The sequence below is a fragment of the Juglans regia genome, chromosome 12 (genome assembly GCF_001411555.2).
Source record: "Juglans regia cultivar Chandler chromosome 12, Walnut 2.0, whole genome shotgun sequence".
NCBI classification, from domain to species: Eukaryota; Viridiplantae; Streptophyta; class Magnoliopsida; order Fagales; family Juglandaceae; genus Juglans; species Juglans regia.
In genome coordinates this window covers 2,917,489-2,940,868 of record NC_049912.1, presented here as the reverse complement: position 1 = coordinate 2,940,868, position 23,380 = coordinate 2,917,489, and the positions used below count along the sequence as shown (strand labels likewise).

At 34.1% G+C, this 23,380-nt stretch overlaps 2 protein-coding genes across 2 annotated transcripts; both read right to left on the bottom strand.

Annotated features, from left to right (window-relative positions):
* Positions 1-1,096: 1,096 nt before the first annotated feature.
* Positions 1,097-6,385, bottom strand: LOC108997560. Its single transcript, XM_018973894.2, has 4 exons — positions 6,145-6,385; positions 4,131-4,879; positions 2,732-3,166; positions 1,097-1,722 (listed from the first exon to the last, which is right to left on the bottom strand). The coding sequence occupies exons 2-4, from the start codon at positions 4,873-4,875 to the stop codon at positions 1,544-1,546; spliced, it is 1,359 nt and encodes a 452-aa protein (XP_018829439.1). The 5' UTR covers positions 4,876-4,879; positions 6,145-6,385; the 3' UTR covers positions 1,097-1,543.
* A 4,817-nt stretch (positions 6,386-11,202) lies between these two features.
* LOC108997569 (auxilin-like protein 1) lies at positions 11,203-18,823 on the bottom strand. Its single transcript, XM_018973906.2, has 7 exons — positions 18,297-18,823; positions 13,922-17,463; positions 13,691-13,788; positions 13,539-13,604; positions 13,362-13,451; positions 12,403-12,579; positions 11,203-11,427 (listed from the first exon to the last, which is right to left on the bottom strand). The coding sequence occupies exons 1-7, from the start codon at positions 18,692-18,694 to the stop codon at positions 11,392-11,394; spliced, it is 4,407 nt and encodes a 1,468-aa protein (XP_018829451.1). The 5' UTR covers positions 18,695-18,823; the 3' UTR covers positions 11,203-11,391.
* Between the last annotated feature and the right edge of the window lie 4,557 nt (positions 18,824-23,380).

Sequence of the window (23,380 nt, the reverse complement as noted above, 5' to 3'; positions counted from 1 at the left end):
CTTTCAATTGTTACGAGAAAATATATCAACAAATATAAATTTTTAGAGTTTTACTACTCATCATCATACACATCACATATCATTTTTATTTTTATTTTTTTAATTCTTAATTTTATTTTATTTCTCTTAAATTAATTGAGTTATTTTAAAATTAAAAAATCATGTCTGAATTTTTTCAAATTTTTTATATATCCAGCCTATCATTTAAGTCTGCTTCTAAAATAATAAAAAGTATTTAAGTTTTAATTTTTTTTAATAATTATAATAGTTCTTGCGATAAATGATGCGTTGATATACAAAAATTATAAATAATGATATCCTTATAATTAGGACAATCGTATCATTTCATGAAAAAAAATAGCTGCTAGAAGCTTCTCAGCGGCTGCTTTGAAAGAGTAATGATATACATCCTTTTAGATGTTAAAATAAATTGAGTTAAATTATGAATAATAATATTTTATAAATTTTAATAAAATAAATTTTATTTTTTTAAATTAAAATATATAAAATAAGTTGAAACAAACTTAATTTTTTTTATAAAAAATTAAAAAATAATAAATCACATCAATTATTAGTTTGAAGTGAATTGATTGTGTTTAACAACCAAACATGCAATTTTTTTTTTTATAATTTTTATACAACCATATGTTAAATTGTGAACATTTATAAATAATGATGTTATTTTTATGAATTATTTTATAGAAAAATATCTCTCATTTAATATATAATTATATAACAATTATAAAAAATAATTGTGCGTGTATCATTTTCCACTTCGAAATCATGCCCCACAAGCAATATATATTTTCGAGCAATGAAAACAGTCTCACGGGCAACTGGCAAGAAGTCATGGGCTTTTTACGGCGATGATGAGATTTTTTTACTGTTCACAACACCGTTCACAGAAAAAATTCATTGATAAACAGTAGCAGTAAAAAATCTCAACATCCCCCACGGGAATTCTTGCCAGTGAAAATTTCATTTTCGTAATTTTTTTTTTTTTTTTACCCTTGTATGGGTAAGCAGCAATGACGTTTCAGCAACCAAGAGAAGCCACAAAAAAAAACTTCAAAGGAAAGTCTTGGGCACAAAAGGCAGCATGCAATACAAAATTGGAATTTCAGAACTGTCGAAATCAGATGGAAATAAATCAAACTACGGATTCGAAACCCTCTTCTGTGATTTAAACTTCAAAATTATCCTCAGGTTGTGCAGAGTTGCATATAGAATGCACAAATATACCAAACTACCCAATTCCCCCCCTCTGCTTTTAGTCAAAACAATGAAATCACCCGACTGGTACTAGAAACAATGATTTTAATAGTCAGCTCAGCTCGTACATTTCATGATCTATCACATTGGTAGTGAAGGTAAACGTATATCAACTTTGAGGAACTATACAACCTCTGATTGCAGGAAAATCAGCTATTAAAAGCAAAATACTGTACCCACAAGGCGTATTGTGTGACCTTTTATTTTATGTTTTTTTTTTGTCCCATGACATGGTATGGTATCATGGTTACTAGTATTCATCGACCACCCGTTAATCAGCTACATCATCACCCTCAGGATTCTGAAAGTGATGGGTAGAAGACGATCCTCTTCCTGTTGGAAGGTAAGACCATGCTAAGGCTGCAGTGCCAAGTGTAATCGCAGCAGCTATTGAACCCCAAACCCACTTCTGCCTTCTTTTCCTCACATGCCTTCCATGCCGTGCCACCTCTACAAGATGGGAAATTGCCAAAGTTAGAAGAGCATATATTGGTAACCACATCCAACAGGACCTATCATTATTGATAAAGTGACAGTATTATCACATAGCAAAGTATTCAAATGTTAGGAACAGAAGCTTCTAGGACTTTTAAAAGTATATTCATGGGTTTCTAAAACTTCTTAAAACAGAATATGATGATTGGGCAATTCCATGTTCAGATCCAACTGTTGCCACACACTGATCCTGCATATTTGAGCAAGAATGTCCAAAGGATCACCAGCACTTAGATCTCAATCCAAACAGCACAGACAGAACAAAACCTACACAACTTTCCCCTAACAAGCACACGATTACCGAGGGCTAAACCTAGCAAATAAGCAAAAACATTGTGCAGGATTTTGTTTTTACATGGAAAGAAGATCATATCCTACTGCAAGAGAACAGGATTGTGAGACAAACTAGGTGGAGTAATATCGAAATAACAAACTATACATGACCGCCTGGTTTGGATAGTGAGTTGAGATAGTTTGTGAACAGTAGTGAGATATTTGAGTTGAGATGAGATGAGTTAGAAATAGTTTTAGTTAAAATGTTTTATGGGATTTGGGAAAATGGGTGAAAAAGTTGAATAAAAATATTATAAAGTTAAAATATTGTTAGAATATAATTTTTCAATATTATCTTTGTTTTGGGATTTAAAAAAGTTGAATTATTTTTTGTGTTTTGTTTGGAAGTTTGGGAAAGTTGTAATACTTGTAAATGATTAGATGAAAAAGTTGAACATTTGAAATTGAAAAGTGTTTGTATCTGTAGTGTTTAGATATGGAGATGAAATGAGATGAGATAAGATGAGATGAAAACATCTCTCTATCCAAACCAGGCCTAAAAGTACTTTGCAGAAAATAAACTCCCCAGTTTCATCCTCAAAATAAATAGCCAAACAAATAATTATGTCTGCTTAATGTTGGTAAGATAATTGACCAAAAGACTATAATATAAAGCGCATCAAAATCTGACCTAAAGCATCTTGGTTCCTCTGATACATTTCCCGATTCACAACCTCATAGAAATGGAGTCTGTCATGTAATCGAGCAATCTCAAAGTTCTTTGACTCGATCAGAGCTTCCATCTCCATCTCTGCCTCAGCCCTAGCGACACCCTTTCCAATAGATTCCGAAACAAACCTAGCAACATGTACCTCTTGAAGCAACTCTTCTTCAGAACCAAAATCCAGCTGCTCACCCTCTGCTAAAACAGAGGGATAGGCAGGGAGTGTCAGTCCCACAACAGATAACTGTTGCCTTAGCCTCTGCCACTGGCTTCGCATGTATTTCAGGGCTTCTTCTGCTTGCTTCCGCTTCTCTATTTCCATCAATAGACTCAATCCCATTTCATGCAATTCAGCATCAACATTGCAAAGAGAAGCCTGCGGCCCACCCTCGGAGGATAATTCTGTAGGAAGTAAGGAAAAAAATGAAGATAGTCAATACTGACATACTTTTTTCCAATACAAATACACTCATCAATGTCTTTGCAGACGTACAACAGTTACTTTCACACATTGAAATGTCCAATTATTACAATCTTTAAGCAATCATATTCTATGACCAGATGAGAGAACATGGAAAACAGGGTAGCTTATTCTATGTACTAAACTTTCTGAAATAAGTGGTAAAAGTAAAAGTCCAGAATTTTGTAGTTAAATTACTGGAAAAAATTTTCAACACAACACATCTTTGGAAGAACTGGAATGTTCCTAGCTACAACGATAATAATGGTTGGTTCCCATAAATATGCAACATTTACCAAACACCTGCCAATCTGCTGTAATTTTTGTAACCTTACAATATCAAATACGCATATATATATATATTGAAAACAATGAAAATAAAGAACAAAAAAAGTTGTGTACTGAAGTTCCTCAGCTGATATGTTTCTAAATCTGATACGCTAAACCTTTTCTATAAGTAATTTGATACACTAAACCTATCTTTCACAAACTTGAAAATTCAAATCACACAGTGACGGTTTCTAACAAATACAGAAAAAAGAGGAGGAACACTTCACTAAGTCATTCGATTCCCTCCATCTCATGTGGGTAGTCCCATTTAGAAAAGCCAACTATTTAAAGAAACATCAATTATTATAGCCTTTGAAGTAGAAAGTCAAAAGTTTCTAAAATGATCTCCTCCATTAAAACTCAAATGAAGCAAATAACAAATGTGTTTCAAAAAAGTAAAGGATAAGTAAAAACAATGAAGAAATTTCCAAACAGTATAATACTTTTGGACATCTCAAAATCAAATACAAGACCAACTTTTTTATTATAAGTAATAAATCTCTATCGATAAGCACAAAAGGCAGAAATAAAAGACCAACTTGACAGAGTGAATAAACAAATAAATAAAACAATTACCTTCCCAAGCGTCAAAAAACTCCCCCATTTGCGTGTTAGGTTTCATACATCGTTCAGCCCCAGAATTATCCTCCCCATCTGTGTTGCTGGTAATGCTGAGAGATTCCTGTGGATCAAAGAAACTATCAGACTCTTCATCTCTTTCAAGCTTCAACAAATCATCTTCCCTGGCCACACCATTACTTTTACCACTGCTTCCAAGTTCCACAGAACTAGTCTTACGTTCCCCATTACTGCTCCCATATTCCCCATTACTGCACCCAAATTCACTTTTGCGACTCCCAACTTGATAGTCATGGCCACCATTCACATGTTCCTCATTGGCACCAGGAGTAGTGAAAGTGACAGCAATATCATCTGCTGAATGGACAACATCTGTTTCTACATTTGCCAAATTCCCATCAACCTTTTGATTAGTTTTTTGGTGAGAGGATACATCGGCCTCAGAAAAGCTCTTCACAAGACGTGGACCACGTCGTTTGTGGTTGATGATGTATGGGGAAGTCGTGAATGAAGTGGGCGAACCAGGAAGCGGGGTAGCCTTAGGAGTAGCATAGAGTGCTGGCGTTATCTGAGGACGCTTAACTCTCCTTTCGGTGGCAGGTGTTCTATTTCTCCTCTCCAGATTTGAATTGGGAATAGGTCTTGAATTAGGAGGCTTTGAATTAGGAACAGACTTGTCGACAGATCTTGAAGTTCCAGGTTCTAGTAACCGATCTAAAGCTATAGCAGTAAATGTCGGCATGATTCTGCATCATCAAACAGTCAAATAAACTTAAAAGAAGATTCACATCAATGAAAAGGGGGAACCTAACACTTGGTAGAAAGAAGGAGATAAGAAGAGAACATAAATTGTTAAAGATTTTTCTTTCTAAAAAAAATATGGAATTTTCGACCCGCCAGAGCCAATTAATTTTAATGGTGATTGAGCAAAGGATGTGAACTTGGGATTTCCTTTTATCAGGTTCTGGAAATGGGAAAATCAAACATTGGATGTTTGTAATACATTTTTATCCATCAGATACCAAACAGGATTATGGTACTCAGGGTTTCAGAAAAATTTCCATTTGTCAGATACCAAACAGGATTATAGTACTCAGGATATGAGCAACATATCTACTGATACACTAAATCCGAATAATTTCTTATAACATAAATTCCAAAACCTATAGCACATAACAAATTGCACAACATATAATTCAGTTAGTGTGTGTGTGTGTGTGTGTGTGTGTGTGTGTTTGTGTTGTGTGCGTGTGGAGACAGAGACAGAGACAGAGGCAGAAAGACAGATAGAGAGAGCAAAAATTCACACCAAACTGAATTTTAAAGAAGGCTAATGATACAAGTATAAGTCATAGGATAAAACTAAAGCCTCTATATAACTTAGCCATTAATTACTCCAGTGGTAGAAACAAGAGGACAACGCAGAAATGAGGATTTAAAAATCAAATTCGGTGATATTTTACCAGCAAAGCATTCTTAATATCTAAATAGCATGCAAGCTACAAAACTAGACAAAAATCTATCCTGCCTTGTTCAGAAATTAAATTCAACAGAGGGTTATGGTACTCCATGTAAGAGCAGGAGAGAGAAATTAAAACCCTAAGCCCCAAAATCTTCAATACCCAACTCACAAAATCCATAACCTACGCAGACAAATATGTATCAATAACTTCGATATAACGGCTAAACAACAAACTGAATTGTCACATTCAAACACCGCATCCCGAAAGGAAATCATCTCAGAAGAGTCTTAAACGTTAGTTTAATTTCCTAGAAAAGGTTTGAAGGAAAAAAAACGAAACTTCCAGGAAAGTCGGGCAAATATGTCTATTCCTCCCAGATGTCCGGACAACCCAAAACAGCATAAACCCTAGCGGCCTCGCATCACCTCCCTCCGTACCCAAACAGAAACCATAATACACAATTTAAAAAAAAAAATAAAGATCTCGCAAGTTAAGAAAGCAAAAAAGAATCACAGAATGTATTGAATGCGTAGAAATGTAAAGATTACCTGGGAAATTGAAGGAAACTGTGCGGAGGAAATGGCAGGGAAGCGAAAAGCCAGAGCGCGAGAAGGAAGAGAAGAAGAGGAAGAAGAAGCGAAAGTGGAGGTGATTAAGGAGGGTGGCGAGAGGAGGGGAGACGGCATAAAACCAGGCCTCTCTCGTTCACGCGACTCATTCCCCCACACCCTTTGAGAAAAGATTGGAGGACAAAGGTAATGCCCCAAATGCGTGTCAAGAGTCTAGAATGACCTTTAGGATTTGGTGGGATCGCACCATTTAAACCGAGGACGACATCGACATTTCCCGTTTGAGGCATAAAAACATTTACTTTTATAATTTTTTTCTTGATATTATCTATTATGCTTACATGATATACGTGTTGGTGCCAGTTATTAAAAATGATAAAAAAAAATTTAAAATTTTAAATAAAAAATACTGATTATATAGAATTAACACTTCGTATATATAATATTATTTTAAAAAATTCTTATCATCAGTTACTATTTATTATTATATACTTCATATTTTATAAAAAATACTCACATATCCTATAAAAAATATCTCTATACCTTATGAAAAAAAAATTATAAATGTGATGTGTAAAAGTAAATAGTGACTTATGCATAAAATTCTTCTATTATTTTTCTAGCTGAATTTGAGGATAATTATTTCTTTTTTGTTTCTTTTTTCCTTTTACTAAGTGGGCAATGCCTTGCTTTTCAGACAACCAAACTAATGAGGAAGTAAATTTTGGTTTTTTTTTCTCCGAATATTGTTTTTAATTTAAAATTTTATAGATACAATATTTAAGTTCTATTATATTTAATATTGAAATTCATAATGTAAATTACTTAATATTATGATTATCTCCTTAAATTGTAAAAGATAATTAATTTAAAAATTTATAAAAAGAAAAATCTTTAGCCAATTTTGGAATACCAAGTTTGATGGAGGGATCATCATGAAGGTAGAGAGAAATATAAAATTTAATAAGAAATGATAGTTACAATCGTGAGTGTATAAACGCGTATAATCATTTTAAAAAAATTGAATAAATATAATACTTATATAAAAAAAATTATTTTTTTAATAATATATCTTATTTTTTTAAAGTGACTGACGATCTTTCAATATTTTACAATTGAATGTAACGTTACAAAAGTTTAACAGACACAACATTATGTTTTTAAGGTTGTTACGACAGGTAAATGCTGCTTTTATGATAGTTGTGATCGATCATATGTTACACGTGTTCAAGTGCCATTGCTTTGTCGACCAGCCAACCACGCTTGAATGTCAACGCCTGCCGTACAGTTACATTAACATGAAAACTTGGGAGTGATTTTGTTGACAATGTCTAGTTGACAAGTCATTTTCAAACACAAACACGCCCTTTTTAATGATTTTGAAGCTTTCCTATGAAACAGTGACAGTCCAAAACGACGACATCTTAATTGTATTCTCTTCAAAGTCATCATGTTTGACCAAACAAAAGAACATGTCAATGGTGGTCAAAACAAAAACAGTTAGAAAATTAAAAGAACAACGATATACATACAATATTTTATATAGCATATTGTACAATAATATTATAAAATAAAATATTTTCATAAAATAATATTATTTTTATAAGATATTTATAAAATATCTCTCATTTAAAACATAATTGTATAAAATATTATAAAAAATATTATCTGTAAATCATTTTTCAAATTGCAAATGGCCATCACTCGTAGAATCAATGTGATACGAACTATTTTACTAAGGCGATTTTAAGAAATGCGATACATGAATCAAAGACAAAAGGAAGTTATCTCAACGGTATTCCATGAGAAAGCTTCGAAGACTATGTTGGTGAATAAGGAAGACAATATAGGAAGAAAGAAAATAAAAAGTTTGTTGTTTATTTGAAGGGAAATATTTTAGTCATAAATGAATTATACAAATATAATCCTACAAATTAATGTGATATGACGTGATTTGTCAAATTATAAAGTTATTTATATTGTAAAATAGATCTAATAAACTAAACGAAACTATGTCAAATTTTTGAATTACTTCTGTCAATTTGTGTAATTTTTTTTGTCGTTGTAGCAGTACTCTTTATCTGAATATGTCTATCTTGCAACATTAAACATGTAGAGATTTCTTTCATATGTGAATTTATCATCTCCATATTTGGGAGACATCTTTTGCACCTTGTTTTCTCCTCTTTACTTGGGTCTTAGAATGAGCCGGAATTTAAAAGGGAAGAGAATGGATATTTGGGATTTAGGTCGTTTTGATTAAATCTAAATGTAAGGGCAGTTTCAAAATTTTGTGGCCCTTTTTTTATACGTGTGCAATGTCACATGGTGTCAACCATAGCACGAGAGTTTATTCCTTGAAAAATCACATGTACCATACATTTACTCGACAATGACACACGAGTGAATATATCACAATCTCATTTGATGTATATATAAGAGTGCATATAAAGAGAAAACTTGAGTCGTAATGTGTATATTTTTTTAGGCTAAATTACTCTCATACAAGAGAATATTCGGTTGATAATGATTTATTCATTTTTAGACCTTAAAAATATTCGGTTGACACACGTTTGGATGCAAGAAGTGTTTTATCTCATCACATCTCATCATTATAAATTTTTTAAATTTTCACACAAAATATAATAAACAATTCAACTTTTTCAAATCTCAAAATAATAATAATATTAAAAAATAATATTCTAACAATATTTTATTCAACTTTCATTTCAACTCACTATCCAAACCGTTCCATAATCCCCTTATGTCTGGGTATTCTAACCTCAAAACAGTAGTGTGAAAAGTATACTCACTTTTTACTTTGGAAAATGCTAGTTTACCCCCACTTTGACTCTCGTGTATTTAATTTTTTTAAAATTATTTTTACTTAATGATTAAAAAATTATTTTTAGTATATTGGTATATTTTTTTAATTTTTAAAAATATTTAAATATGTTAAGAAAATATGAAAAGAAAAATAAAAAAAAATAAAAACTCAAATTTGTGCTAAGTAGCATGACCACTGGGCATGCCGCCTAGCACAACGCTTTTACTTTTTAGTGGTGGCATCCCCAACAGACCACACATAAGAACATTGAAAAATTTTAGACATAAGCCTTACACCTTGCACACTTATTTAAAAATATATCATATTACTTTTTTACCCACGTAATGAAAATGATTTTAAACATGTTTGTAAGTAAAATAGGATAAAAAGGTAAAATGACATATTTTTAAGTGGGTGTGCAGGATGTGAAACTTATGGATAGCACTGCTCAAGAACATTTACCAAGTCTTGAAATTCTACTTCTCCATACTTGTGCTAATATTCTACTTCGATAGACACTGAAATGTCCATTTGCAAACCGTCCACAAATATTCACTTTATTTTGTTATGAAGATGAAATTCCATTAAATACGAAGTAAAAACAAGAGGTGGGTAACCCCCAAAAATCACCTCACCTCTGTACAATCAATATATTGCCTAATCACAAGCTGGTTCCAGCTCCAGTTTCAAACCCTCCATCTCAATTGAAATCTAAGGTGGCTGATTTGATTGATAATATGAGATGGTGGAACATTGAAAAGGTTAGGAACCTCTTATCACGAAGAGAAGCTTATGAGGTTCTTTATATGATGTTGGCATTAGATAGCAGACCAGATAGAATTGTCTGGGAATATGAGAAAAATGGGGTGTTCAGTGTCAAGAGTGCTTATCCACTGTTTCAATCTTTTGGAGATGAGAGGCAGCTTGGTGAGGTGTCATATGGGGAGGAGCAGAGGAAAATGTGGAAGGATATATGGAAAATGCAAGTGCCAACCAGAGTAAAGATCTTTGCATGGAGGGTATGCAAGAATGGTTTACCAACTTTAAAAAGATTAAAAGCAAAGAAGGTATTGGAAGAGGCACAGTGCAGATGGTGTAATGAAGACGAGGAAGATATTAATCATGCTCTCCTCTACTGTTCTAGTCTCAAAGACCTTTGGTATCATCAGTTATGTTTCCCGCAGGAGAGTGAGGTTTAAATGGATATTGCACAAGTTGTGGCTACTGTGGTGAGAAGGAATATCTCAGGAGAAATGGAGAAACTATTTTTGTGTGTGTGGAGAATATGGCATAGAAGAGACCAACTGGTTTATGAGAACAAGAAGCTATCTCCAGAACAGATAGTGGATCATGCTTTTTCAACAGTCTACCACGATTACATGTATGTTGCAGATGAGCAGAGAAAAGGTTTGAAGCCTAAATGTTGTTAGCTGCCTCCATCTACAGGAGCTCTCAAGTTAAACATTGATGGTGCTATTTTCTATAATCAGTGCAAATCTGGGGTGGGCATGGAGCTTAGAGATGAAGGTGGCAAGGTGATCTTCACAGCTAGTAAACCAGAACATGAAGTGAGTCCCTATGGAAATTGAACTTTTGGTAGTTTTGAGAGGTCTACAGATTTGTTATCCTTTGGGGATTCTTGAGCTTCAAGTGGAGAGTGACTAACTTTTGGTACCAAAGGATTCTTGAGCTTCAAGTGGAGAGTGACTAACTTTTGGTGGTACAAGAGTTTAATAGAGAACAAGAGTCTTTGTCTAACTGGGAAAATTTGATCCATGAGATTAGAAGCATACTGCACAGGTTTCCTAAGGTTACAGTCCAGCATAAAGATCTAAGGTTACAGTCTAGCATAAAGATCGAATGACCAATGCTGTTGCCCATAGTTTGGCAAGACAATAGTGGCATATTAATGATCTAGTAATTTGGTGAAATTCTTCCCAGAAAGTGTTTCCCAAGTTATTTGGACTGATGCTATATTATAATTCTTTTACAGATGGATAAAATGATTACTTGATACGAGGGGAAGAAAAGGGCAGCTTGACACATCATTATTTTTAGCGGCTGCTTGGTGTCACGGCTGGTACAACAAGAAAAAAACTTGATTTTCACAGTGGGAAGAGTCACTAAAACTGACTGAGCTGGAGTCACTAAAAAGAAACTCCATTTCAACATCCAAGGGTTATACCCTGCTATTGAGATGGGGGGTAGAGGACTGAGGACATCGGATCATACCTATATTTTCTTCTTAATCATAAACTTATGAGCTTAAGCTTACATTCAAAGTCCACATAGACAACAATAATTATCGGATTGACATGTAGATGTACACTTGCGGTATAAAACTACAAAATGTGAGGTGTGACGCTATGCGATTTCATCATACAACTCTGATGTCTTGGCTACCGCTCTTCCGAGTTGAATTTGTTCCAGGCTTCCTAGAGATTAACAAAACAGAAAGATCTAGTTACCAAGCAAGGCTTTCCACTTTATTTCACTACAATGCTCTGTCAAACCACGAAAAAACAAAGAAAGAGGCAGTGCAAATTGCAACAAAATACTTGTATTTTAATCATACCAACTGGAGATGCAACTAGATCCTCAGGTATAAGAAGACACCATGATAACCACCTTTCATACAGGGAAGCCAAGGAAGGAAAGACTCGAATAAGATATAAGAAGACACCATGACAATTACCTTTCCTAATCTTTTTATATATTCAGTTTGTTTTGTCTTTTTTTTTTTATTTGTTTCTTATTTTTGCATTTTAAAAATATCGGATTTTGAAATGAACTAGGTTTTTTATACTATTTGTTAGTCTTTTTTTTTTTCAAATTTTAACTCTTTCTGACACACGAAATACCAAGTGGCATACTATTTTTTTTTTTTTAAAGTTAAGTGGCATACTATGTTAGCATTTATAACAATTTACAAATGGAAGATTGATATAGGGACTGATTTGATCAAACTTGAAACCACATTATGCAAAAACTTCAAATTTAAAATTTAGGGACCAATCTGTCCATTAACCAAACATAGGGACTATGGTAAACCCAATAATTTGTTTGGTAGAATGCTTATAGATGTGTACTGAGGAAGGCTTAGTCGAGATTTCTTCCCTCCTAAAGGGTGTTAGAAATATATAAAGACAAAAAAGGTAAACAGAAAAGACAAGGAGAGGAGGGTAGTATCAGATGGATGGAACTTTCCACCCGCTATTTGCTTCAGCAAGCCCCTAAATTCCTATGCAACCTCGTGTCAGGTGCACAGCAGAGGCTATTTAAAGCAAACTTAAGACTTTCACTAAATATAATACCTTCATATTAGGATGAATCCCATCACTACTTAAGCACAAATAGAAGTAGAGACATGATAATAACTTGAAACTCGTGATAGCACACCCAGAACACACCTTTAGAAGATCAAAGACCTTTTCACAGATGTACTTCTGCTGGATGCTTGCTCCCCGCTGTTGTAGTTTATCAGGATGAACACAAAGAGTGGCTTTCCTGTAAGCTTTCTTTACAGCAGCAGCAGTTATGACTTCTGTCAGAGGGATTGGCTGCCAGCCACTGTCAGGCCCAAGGATCTGCCAATGGAGAGGAAATAATTACAATAACCACCACTAGAGCTTGAGTTTGGAAGAACTAAAGAGAGGTTCAATCATTGGTTATTCATTTGCAAACCGACTTTAAGCAACTCAATTCTTTATTTCTGACTATGTTGATCATATGGCGCAAACGGAAGCATGAGAAGATCAACAAAGAAAAATGTTCTGCAGTCAATGTCAGATTCTTAATAGTATAAAGTCCCTTTTCCTTTTTTATGAAGCTCTTAAAACCTGCCATGGATGCGTACATTTACATACACCTCCAAGAATGGTACCAAAGTTACCCTGGAAAGGTTTAAAACATCATACACGCCAAAGTTTGGGAGCAGTTTGATATAGTTGTAGCAGACTACCAAGTACCACAAATTCAAATTCAAAGAAATAGAAGTTAAATGTGTATTGGATTGATTGGAGCTCCAGCATCATGCTACCTACATGATATATTAACAGGAAAGCAATTTCTTATTTTTATTTTATAAGTAAATTAGCAGGAAAGAAATTAACAGAAACTAGTTCAAAGTTCACACAATCAGAAGTAATTCAATTCGTTACCCTCCCCTAATCACATTCAACACACAAAACCATACATATTTCAATCATATTTTAGTCTTTTTTCTAAGCTACATTTTTCTCATCACGTGACAGCAGAGAACACTTAATGTTATCGTATGCTTTGTATAATGTAACGCCACTCGAAGAAAACAGGAGACAAGCATATTGAAGGGTGACCCCAATACATATTGTAGGATACGAAGACGTACATATTGCAAGGTTGAAAGCAATGCACGCAGATTCCCTTCTTTCCCATTTGACCACCTCCTGACATCAGCATCCAAAGTTTCTGCCAATCTCTGCAAACAGAAACAAAAATATCAACCAAAACTACCAAGACTGTTTGAGATTTTTAAATTTTCTTCACTCTCGAAAAAGATTTTTACATTTCTCTCAGCTTGCTCTCTCTGAGCAAGGAGATCGCGCATATTTTTCTCTGCGAGAGCTTTTGCCTGAAACAACAGCATTAAAAGTTGTGTTATATTTGTTAGATATTGAATAACGGTTCATATGCCATGCCAAAGGATGAGAATCCTACAGCACGTTCAGTGGTACGCCGATGCCTCTCCAATCTAGCTTTACACCTCTGAGGTGATTCACCTTCAACTCCTTCAGATAGTTCATTAGGATAGGCAGCTATTGTAAAAAGGAAGAAGAGTTTAGAAGAAATTGAGCAGAAGGCAGTTGAAAATTGAAAGAAAATGAGAAGCTAAAGAAAACATTTTAAATGCAACAGAGATCCACAGCAGGTGCCTCCAGGATCAGGTACCTCCATAAACTGAGGAAGAAGAGCTCTGTTTCATTTCACTATTTCTGAAGGAACCCATAAATTTATCAGAAACCGATCTTTCTACTCGCTCTCTCATCCCAAAAGCAGCCTTCTCAGCCATCGCTTTTTCCACAGCACGCTCTCGAGCCTCTGCAGTTGCTCTCTCTACTGCAGCACGTTCTGCTCTGAGCCTAGCTTCCATAGTTGCCTTCTCAGAAAACGTCTTCTCCCGAGCCTCAGCACATGCCTTCTCTAGTCTTTCACGAGCCTCGGCCATTGCTCTCTCCACAGCAGCCCTTTCTGCCTTCTCACGGGCTTCAGCATATGCCCTTTCCCGAGCTTCAAGTGCTTTTCTGTCAACAGCCATTCTATCCTTTTCTCTTTCCCTCTCCCTTTCCCTCTCTTCTTCCATCTTTCTAAGGTGATCCATCTCCAGCTCTGTTTCTCTCTTCACCCTCTCCATTTCTTTGTCTTCTGATGTTGAGGTCTGACTAAAGTTCTTCTCTTTCCTTGTTGTAGTCTGTTTTGCATTAACATGTGTAGCTGTTTTCTGGATGTTTCCTTTTGCATCCAACATAGCTGGCAAAGCAGCTTCTATTTTCTTTCCATTTTCAACCCATTCTTTCCTCACATAAATTGACATGAATCCGTCCTTGCTTTCCTCCTGGTTTAGAACAGCCTGGGCCTGTTTGAAGTTATCTGCTCTCCCTCCCAATCCATGAGAAAATTTCCTATCTTGATATATGGGATCAGAGTCCACCTGTGAGAGACTCGTATATACGTGAGTCTGTCTAGCACCAAAGCCAGGTTCACCTGCCTTCTTCACATTGTTGTCTAAAGGAAGCGACTTTCTAGCATCTTCCATCCTAAATCGGTTCTCTTCAAGTCCTAAATCTCCTTGAGCAACATCAGATGCTTTGAATTTTTCACCAACCAGTACATCTGCAATTTCAGCTGCTTCTGAGTCCTTTCCTTTACCATTGGGCCCGAATTCTGTCTTTCCCTTTCCTTCATAAGAATGGGCCTCTTGGGTTTCTTCCAGCTTTCCGCTGTTTTTATGATTTTTGCAGGCTAACTTAGGTGCTTCAAGGTTTTCTCTATCCTCCAGCTTCCATGCCCCATCAGATATCACAAGATCCTCCACGTCCTTGAGCACACAGGTTCCTTTAACCAGTTTCAGTGTCTTCCCATTTTCATCCTTCTTTGATTGCTCATGCACATCGTTTAGCCCCTTCAGTTCTTCTTTCCAAACAGAACTTTTTATCCTATTCTCACTCTCTTCCAGAATACTAGCCTCTGTTGATTCCTTCTCAATTTCTTCCAATTCAAATCCTTCTTTGGATTTCCTGCCACAGTCACATCCTTCCTGAGAACCTTTCAGTTTTTCGCTGTTATCTTCTTGCCCAGAAGCTCCATATAGACTCTTTTCCTCTTCTTTGGTACAAGCATCTTCAGGAATCTTTTCATTTTCTGTTCTTCCATAAGACTCAGGTTGGTTCTTCTCATTTATTTCCCACTGCAGAGCCTCTTCTAATGTCTTCTCGTTTTCTTCTCCTCTGTCAAATTCATTTCGTTTCTCATCACTCTCTTGCTGCTCAAGACCCTCTTTTAGTCTGTTCTCATCCTCTTCCTGCTCAAGAACAGTCAGTAGTCGCTTTGCTCTCTCCTCCTGCTCAAGAGCCTCTATTAATATATTTTCATCTTCCTGTGTTTTGCAGGCCTCTTTCTGTTTTTTCCCATTTTCATACCTCTCATTAGCCTCCTGTTTTAGTCTCTTTTCACTTTTTTTGTGCCCATGAGCTTTCTTGAGTTTTTTCTCATCTTCTGCTTGTTCAAGAGGCTCTTTAAGCCCTCTCTCATTTTGGTCCTGTTTAAAAGCCTCATTATTTCTCTTTTCATTGTCTTCCCTTTCGCATGACTCCCTGATTCTTTCCTGATGTTCCATTCTTTTATTACCATCTTTCAGTTTCTGTTCATTCTCCTTGTGCTTCTTGGCCTGCTCGACTTCAAGTTTATATTCTTTCTTCTGCACCTCAACCAGGTTGTTGCAGTTTTCTGATACACCAGCTGCAGTTGATTTCTTTTCAGTTTCTATAATTTTTTGTTCTATTCTAACCTTCTCATTCTCTACCTGCTCAAAAACCACCTGAGCCACTTCTACCTTCTCATGATCTTTTAGTCTGTGTGCCTCTTTTGCTGCTTCTGATCTCCCATTTACTATTAACATTTCATATGAGAAGTCCTCTTCAGATTTTTCCTCCCCTTCACAAACCTCATTTTCCATTTTAGATTTCTTCTGATACTGCAGCTCAGGTTTTCCTCTAGCTGATTTCACTTTCTTATTCTGTTCTTCTTGCACCTCAAAAACTTCCACGGCTGCATTTTTCTCCTTCATCCCTCGCTCATCAATTTTAGTATTATTGACTGAAATATGTATGTGGCTCTCAAGAGCCTTACCAGTCTTATCTGGTCTCACCAATTCATAAAAATGTGATGCTTCTTTCCATTCACTACCTTCCTCTATTTTCTGAGAACCTAGAGAGGACGAGTACTCCTTGCCATGCTTTTTCTCTGCAGAGTTTTTAGCAATATTTAGAAGTTTCTCTTCTTCCACTGAATATGGAACCTCGAGGGCTATATTTGGAATCTTTTGTGTTTCCTCTCTGTCTGAAAATTCCATTTCAATGTCTTCTTTTCCATAAGCTTTCTGCACACAATTGTCTCTCAAACTATCATATTCATCAACAATCTTACTCGCCTTCACTTCCCTAGTTATATGATTCTTTGAACCCATTTTTGCACTGCTTTGAAAACCCTCCTTCCTATCCATAAATTCTTTTGCAGTTCTGAGTTTTGCTTGAGCCTTCTTCATTACTTCCTTCATGGCAGCAGCCGATGCTGCAGCAGATGAACTCGCATCAACCTCCACATCAAAGAAAGGTGGTGAACTATCACCTTCAGACCCTTCAGAAACAATAGATTTACCATTTGAGGTCAACCTACCAGAACCATCCTTCCTGACATCTGCGAAAGGTGGCGGTCGAGAGGGTGGAGGTAATTGAGAGGGCTGAGTTCTAAGGCTGATATCAGATACAGTTACAAACATCTCATTAGGAAGAGAACCACTTCTTGTATATGCTTTTAGAGGCTTAACATCATTTCCAAATATCTCTCTGCCAGCAGCACCATTAAGGGGGTGAGACATGGTTTTCTTCAGATGCTTTCCCTTCATCATTCCCCCAGTAGAATCCGTAGTGAGGTTATCATCACTGGTGACCTGCGAGAATGGATTCTCATCTTCTGTCTTTTGCAAGGGAGCACTTTCGTCGAATACAAAAGTGAATCCAGGAACAGCATGTAGCTCAGATATGTGTGTTGTTCCACTGCGCATATCTTTGTCGCTTGTCTGATTAGCCTTATGATACAACATGTTGAACTCCACATTATCATCAAATGACTGGTAAAAATCTCCATTGGACAAGAAATGGTTCCTTTCAGCGTGCTCTGAATCTTCTGAAAGAGATTCACTTCCTGCCGGAGTCCTATGAATGAGGAAACACCAAAAATATATATATATATATATATATATATGTGCCACCATTAAATTATTGATGCAGTAAAAGGAACAAAATAAATGATTAAGAATGCAGAACATAAACAGTCTACACAGAACAAATAGTATCCAGCTGCAATAAAAGCATCAAACTCATAGACGTTGTGAACTAGTCTAGAGACCAATGCACAAAAGCATTTGCCCGTATGTTCACACATGAGAATGGGCCCAAGCACACTTGGCATTTTTTTGGTAGAGATACTGCTGGAAAAAAAAAAAAATTCAAGCACAGCAAGCATTTACGCCTGATCTGCTATACGCCTTCAATTCACTTTACTAGTTAAGCTTACGACGCTCTGAATACCCCCACAAGTTTGAAGAAAATAACACCTCAATCCAACAAAAACCCCGACTTCAGCCAAAACACCCAAGATTCCCTACAGAAAAGTCAGTCGTCCAAGTCCTCAACACTTCTTTGCCCAGGTCACTCACATCATCATTCGTACATTTTACAAATAGGAAAGCCAGAACTTCTCTCAAATAGAAGTCTATAGAAAACAACCAGATCAATACTACCCGACAATCTATTAGGCTAGTCTCTCACATTCTATTAAAATCCACAAACCTAAGCGCACGGTATAGGCCACCTAATATACTCGAGAAACTGAAAGAATGGTCACAGTGACCGTTATATCCGAAACATAAATGAGGAAACCCAGACGAGACAAAAAACTTTTTTTTACATTATTTAACGAATTCATTTTCAAAATTTACTAAACAAAAGAACTAAAAGCTGAGAACTTAGAACATGATCATACATACCAAGCTTCGTCGTCAGAGAAATCATGTTTCCCACCTTTGGACTGGTCAAACAGCAACTCCTCGTACGAGACCGCGCAATCTATGCCTTCGAAACCCCCGAAGACCTCGGCGTAGTCGAAGCTGCAGCTCCGTACATCAAAGAAAACCTCGGACTCGTCAACCACCGGAAGATCCAGCACCGGAATGGAGGAGGCGCGTGACGCGTGGAAGTTCTCGAAAATCTCGCTGTAGTCCTCGACACGCGGAGACAGGGTCGAGACGCCGAACTTGGGTGGCCCACCGTAAACATCTTCGAACAAAGCCTTGGCTCCGAGACCGCCATTGCCACCGGCGTTCTTGGAAAGTGTAACGGAGGCGGTGGCCCTGTTTGGTTTCCGAGAATGCGAGAGCTTCTCCATGAAAACGGAGGTTTCTAGGGCTTTCCGCTCTCCTTCTCCCTCTCACACACTCTCTGCCTCTGTCTCTGTCTCTGGTGCAGAGAGCGCAGAAGTCATGAGTCGGACGACGAAAGAGAGATACGGACAGGAAATTGAAAATTGGAAAAGGAAAAGTGTTTAAATGACGAAAAAGGGCTTGTTTTATGTATTAAATAAAGGTTTGGAAGATGCTTGCTGTCAGGCCTTTTCCATTTTCCAGTTTTAAATTCTTCCCTATAAATCAAATATCACATTTATTTTTATTTTATTTTATTATTTTTAAATTAATTAATTTCTTTTATTTATCATCTATACATTACATATTTAATAAAAAAATTAAAAATAAAATAAATATAAATATAATATAATGTGTAGAGATAATTAATAGAATTCTTCTTTAAATTATTATCTGTTTCTTTCTAAAGTGATATCTAAAAATTATTATTTAAATTAACAATTAATTTCAAGGGTTTTTTTTTTATGATAATCAATAAGCATATATATATGATTTATGAATAATAAAACATATTTAGGATTACATAAATTAATATTTAATATTCTTTTATTTTTAATTTTTAGATAATTTTGAATTAAATTAATTAAAAATATCAAGATTTCTGATTTCTGGGTGTCCATGGCCCCCTTGGGCCCACCCAGATTGATCCCGAATGTAATATATTAGTTTTGATAAAATATCAGATAATTATATTTTCTGATAATATTAAAATTGGACAACACAATATTTTTTAACAAAAGAAAAAAAAATGCATGTCAAAGAGTTGTGTGATTATATATTTTGTCCAACATATTTTTATATTTATTTTAGAATTAAATTATTAATGAAGGTGTTATTAAATAAGTAATAACTAGAGAATATAAATTATTATTAATGATAGAATGGTAACGTAAATTCTATATATATATATATATATATATATATATTTTTTTTATTATAAAAAAGCCACCGAATGTGAGAAAAATGTTGCTGGATGGAGAGAGAGAAGAAGAAGAACGGGTGTAGCCGGTGAACCGGTGACAACGCGGGAATGAGTAGACAGTGTAGACTACGGACAGGTGCTCATGGAATATTAATCTTGATATAGTTACAGAATAAATCTTTACAATCTTCTTTCAATTCACATTTCATATTTTTTTTTATTTCTATTATTTTTTTTATCAAATATTTATTATAAGAATAATAAATAAATAATTTAAAAAAATAAACTCAACAAAAATTTTTAAAAAATATTAAAAAAATATAAAATATAGAGTGTGATAGAAATTGTGTTGCAAAACTCGTATTTATTTTTTTTTTAAAAAATATATAATATTTATGTATTTTATAATTATAAATATCATTTCTCTTATTAAATGAATAAGTTGAATACAGTTAAATATGCAAGTGCATACTTTATATAAATTATATATTTATCTATTTTTAAAAAATAGAGTACAAAATTTACACATTCTGTAGTTATAAATATCAATTCTTTTGTGAAACTTGAGTTGTGTTAGAATCTTTTTCAAAGTGTTGTTTTTATTATTTATTATTGTTTGAAGAATAATGATATTTCTAAAATTTGCTATACAAATATATTAAATTGAAATGCTTATGATATTATTTATATAAATTATTTTATACAAATATTAATCATTTAATGGTAAAAAAATGTTGTAAAAAAAATGGAAGAAGAAGAAGAAGAAGACAGTTCGTACGTTGTAAACAGAAACTGTCCGAAAGGAGGTGTTAGAGTGAAGCAGTCCAAAAAGTGTATGTGGAGGATATAAAGACAGAGAGAGATGTGGTACTTACTGCATTAATTTAGACCATAGCATTTGTTTGGAAGCATTTGGGATCGAGACTTCCGAGAAAACAAAACGACAAGGACTAGCAAAAGTACGAACTATTGACGACGACAGTGCTTAGCTTCGTAACTTGGCTTAGGATTCCATTTTTTCTTTTCTTTTCTTTTTAATCATTTGAGCAGATATAAATTACTGAAAAATATTTTAATTTATTATCTTTACATCACATACGATTTTTTATTTTTTATTTTTATTTTTTATTAAATATATGATATATGGATGATGAGTATAATAATTCAATTAATTTAAAATGAATAGAACAAAAATAAAAAATATGTGTATTGTATTGTGTGTGGATAATTAGTAACAAAATAAGTGTGGTTATTTTTTTATTTTTCTTTTTTTTTATGACAATTTTTACTATCAAAACAAAGATTTGATTCGAATTCGGTTGTGAGGAAATTTCTTCAATCCAATCTATTAAATTCTCATATGTTATTTGAGTGTTTAAAAATTACAGATTTTTTTTTAAAATGATATAGAGAATGATTTATAAATGTAAAAAGAAGAATGATTTGATCGACATGGACTAATCCTATATATATATATTCTATTTGTAAGCCGGTGTGGATAATAGATTTAATAAAATGCTTGTACAGTATAATTTGATTTGGAATATAAGTTTTAAAATAGAAAGGATATTTTGCAGTCTTAACGTATGCAACTATCATGCACTTTCTTTAAAAAAATAGATAAATCAGAGACTTACATAAAAATAAATAAAAAATTAATTTTTTAATGGTGGACTCTATTTTTTTCAAATGGAGTGCGCGAAACTCTCATACCCGCAAACTTTATATAACATTACTCATTTTAAAATTTTATTCTTATGAATCAAATTTTACCATTTAAGTAATATGGATTGTGTGTTCTATATACCGACTTGAAATTAATAGAATAACTTATATATATATAAATAATATTTGCAGTCCTGAAGTGTGCAGTCTCTGTGTACTCTCTTTGAAAAAAGTAGACACATATGAAACCTATATAAAAAAATTATTATTTTTTATTAATATTGGCTTCCACTTTTTTTAAGGGGAGTACTTGGGCACTGCACACTCTATGCCAGGACGGTATATAACATTACATATATATATATATATATATTATATGTATATATATGAAAAATTTAATAGATTATATTTTGGAAGAAAACTTTATCCTTTATAAGCCATGATATGTAATCCAATTGATGGTAGTGATCCTTTTTTCATAGTACGATTTACTCGTTTGTTTTTACAGATAAGATTAGATGAAATGAATTGAAATAGAAGTTAAAAATTGAATAAAATATTGTTAGAATATATTTTTTTAATATTATTTTTATTTTAAAATTTGAAAAGTTGAATTGTTTATTTATTTTGTGTGAAAATTTAAAAAAATTATAATGATTATATAAGATGAGATGAGATGAAAAGTTCTGTAAAAAAGAACGAGTCTCTAAGAAACAATGAAAAACCAAAGTTTACTTAATTCTTACCTCTTCTAATTAAATCCATGCATGACTGGTTTAGGACCATAGAAATTAAATCAAGACTACTACAACTTGCTACTACCATTAAAAAAAAAAAACAAGAAGAAGAAGAAGAAGATGCATGTGTAGGCATTAAAGAAGAACGTGCGAGCTATAAAAAGTGGGTGATGGAGCAATTTATAACGTGGATATGTGACATTCTGATTGCAGAGCAGTACTCATGCCGCCCACATGGATGATCTACATTGTGAGTGGACGTTTTGACACAGACCCACCTCTCTCTCGTAACCAGAGAGAGAGAGAGAGAGAAGGATGATTCAAGTTCAGGAATCCATTAGACAAGTCTCTATCCTGAGAAACCCATGATGCTGAGAAGTTTCACTCCATATTAGACATGCATGGTACGTAGCAGACTACGAATCATAAGTCAACTTCGATCTATCTTAATTTGTCCCAGCACTGGCCTGTTTCTTTTTTTTTCCCCATCAAACCTCTACTCTTTCTCCCATATATCAAGGACAAGCTTTGAATATAAAGAAAAATAAATATTCATATGTGTGTGAGAAACACTACCTATTGTTAAAAAGAATTATTGAAAAAGTACTACCTTATAAATTAAAATGTCTTGATATAATACGCTAGATTATTCTTTTTTATAAATAGATTTTACATATCACATCAAGAATGATAGTTTTTGAAACAATTTTATGTAATTCGTGTTGTAGATTTTAGTGGGTTTCTATAAGTTACCCCGATCCAATCTTTATATTTTCATTTCTTTTTTTATTTATGATCGCATCAAGATCTTATGCAAGTTACAAATTTCAGATGATCTGTGAATATTAATATTTTATGAATTTCTTTTTTTATTTATGATCGCATCAAGATCTTATGCAAGTTACAAATTTCAGATGATCTGTGAATATTAATATTTTATGAATTTTATTGAGATGTGTTGGAATGTATATAGGTTAAGATGTGTGTTTTAATGTATGAAATAAGTTGAGACGAGTTTAACTTTTTTTATGATAAGTTGAAAAAGTAATAGGTTTCATCAATGATAAAAAAAAAATTAATGAATTTCATCAATGATTGATTTGTGATGAGTTGAATTCACTCCAATAACTAAACATATCTCAATGAGACCCATAAAATAGAGGTCTCCACATAGTCTAATTCTTACCGTTGATGACGATTCCAAAAACCTCAGATCAGGAAGAAGTTATTAACAATACGTATAAGCTTTGATTTGTAAACTTTGAGTAATCTTTTTGGAGTAAAAGCTTAGATTCCAATTATTATTTGATTAAGAGCATTAACAAACC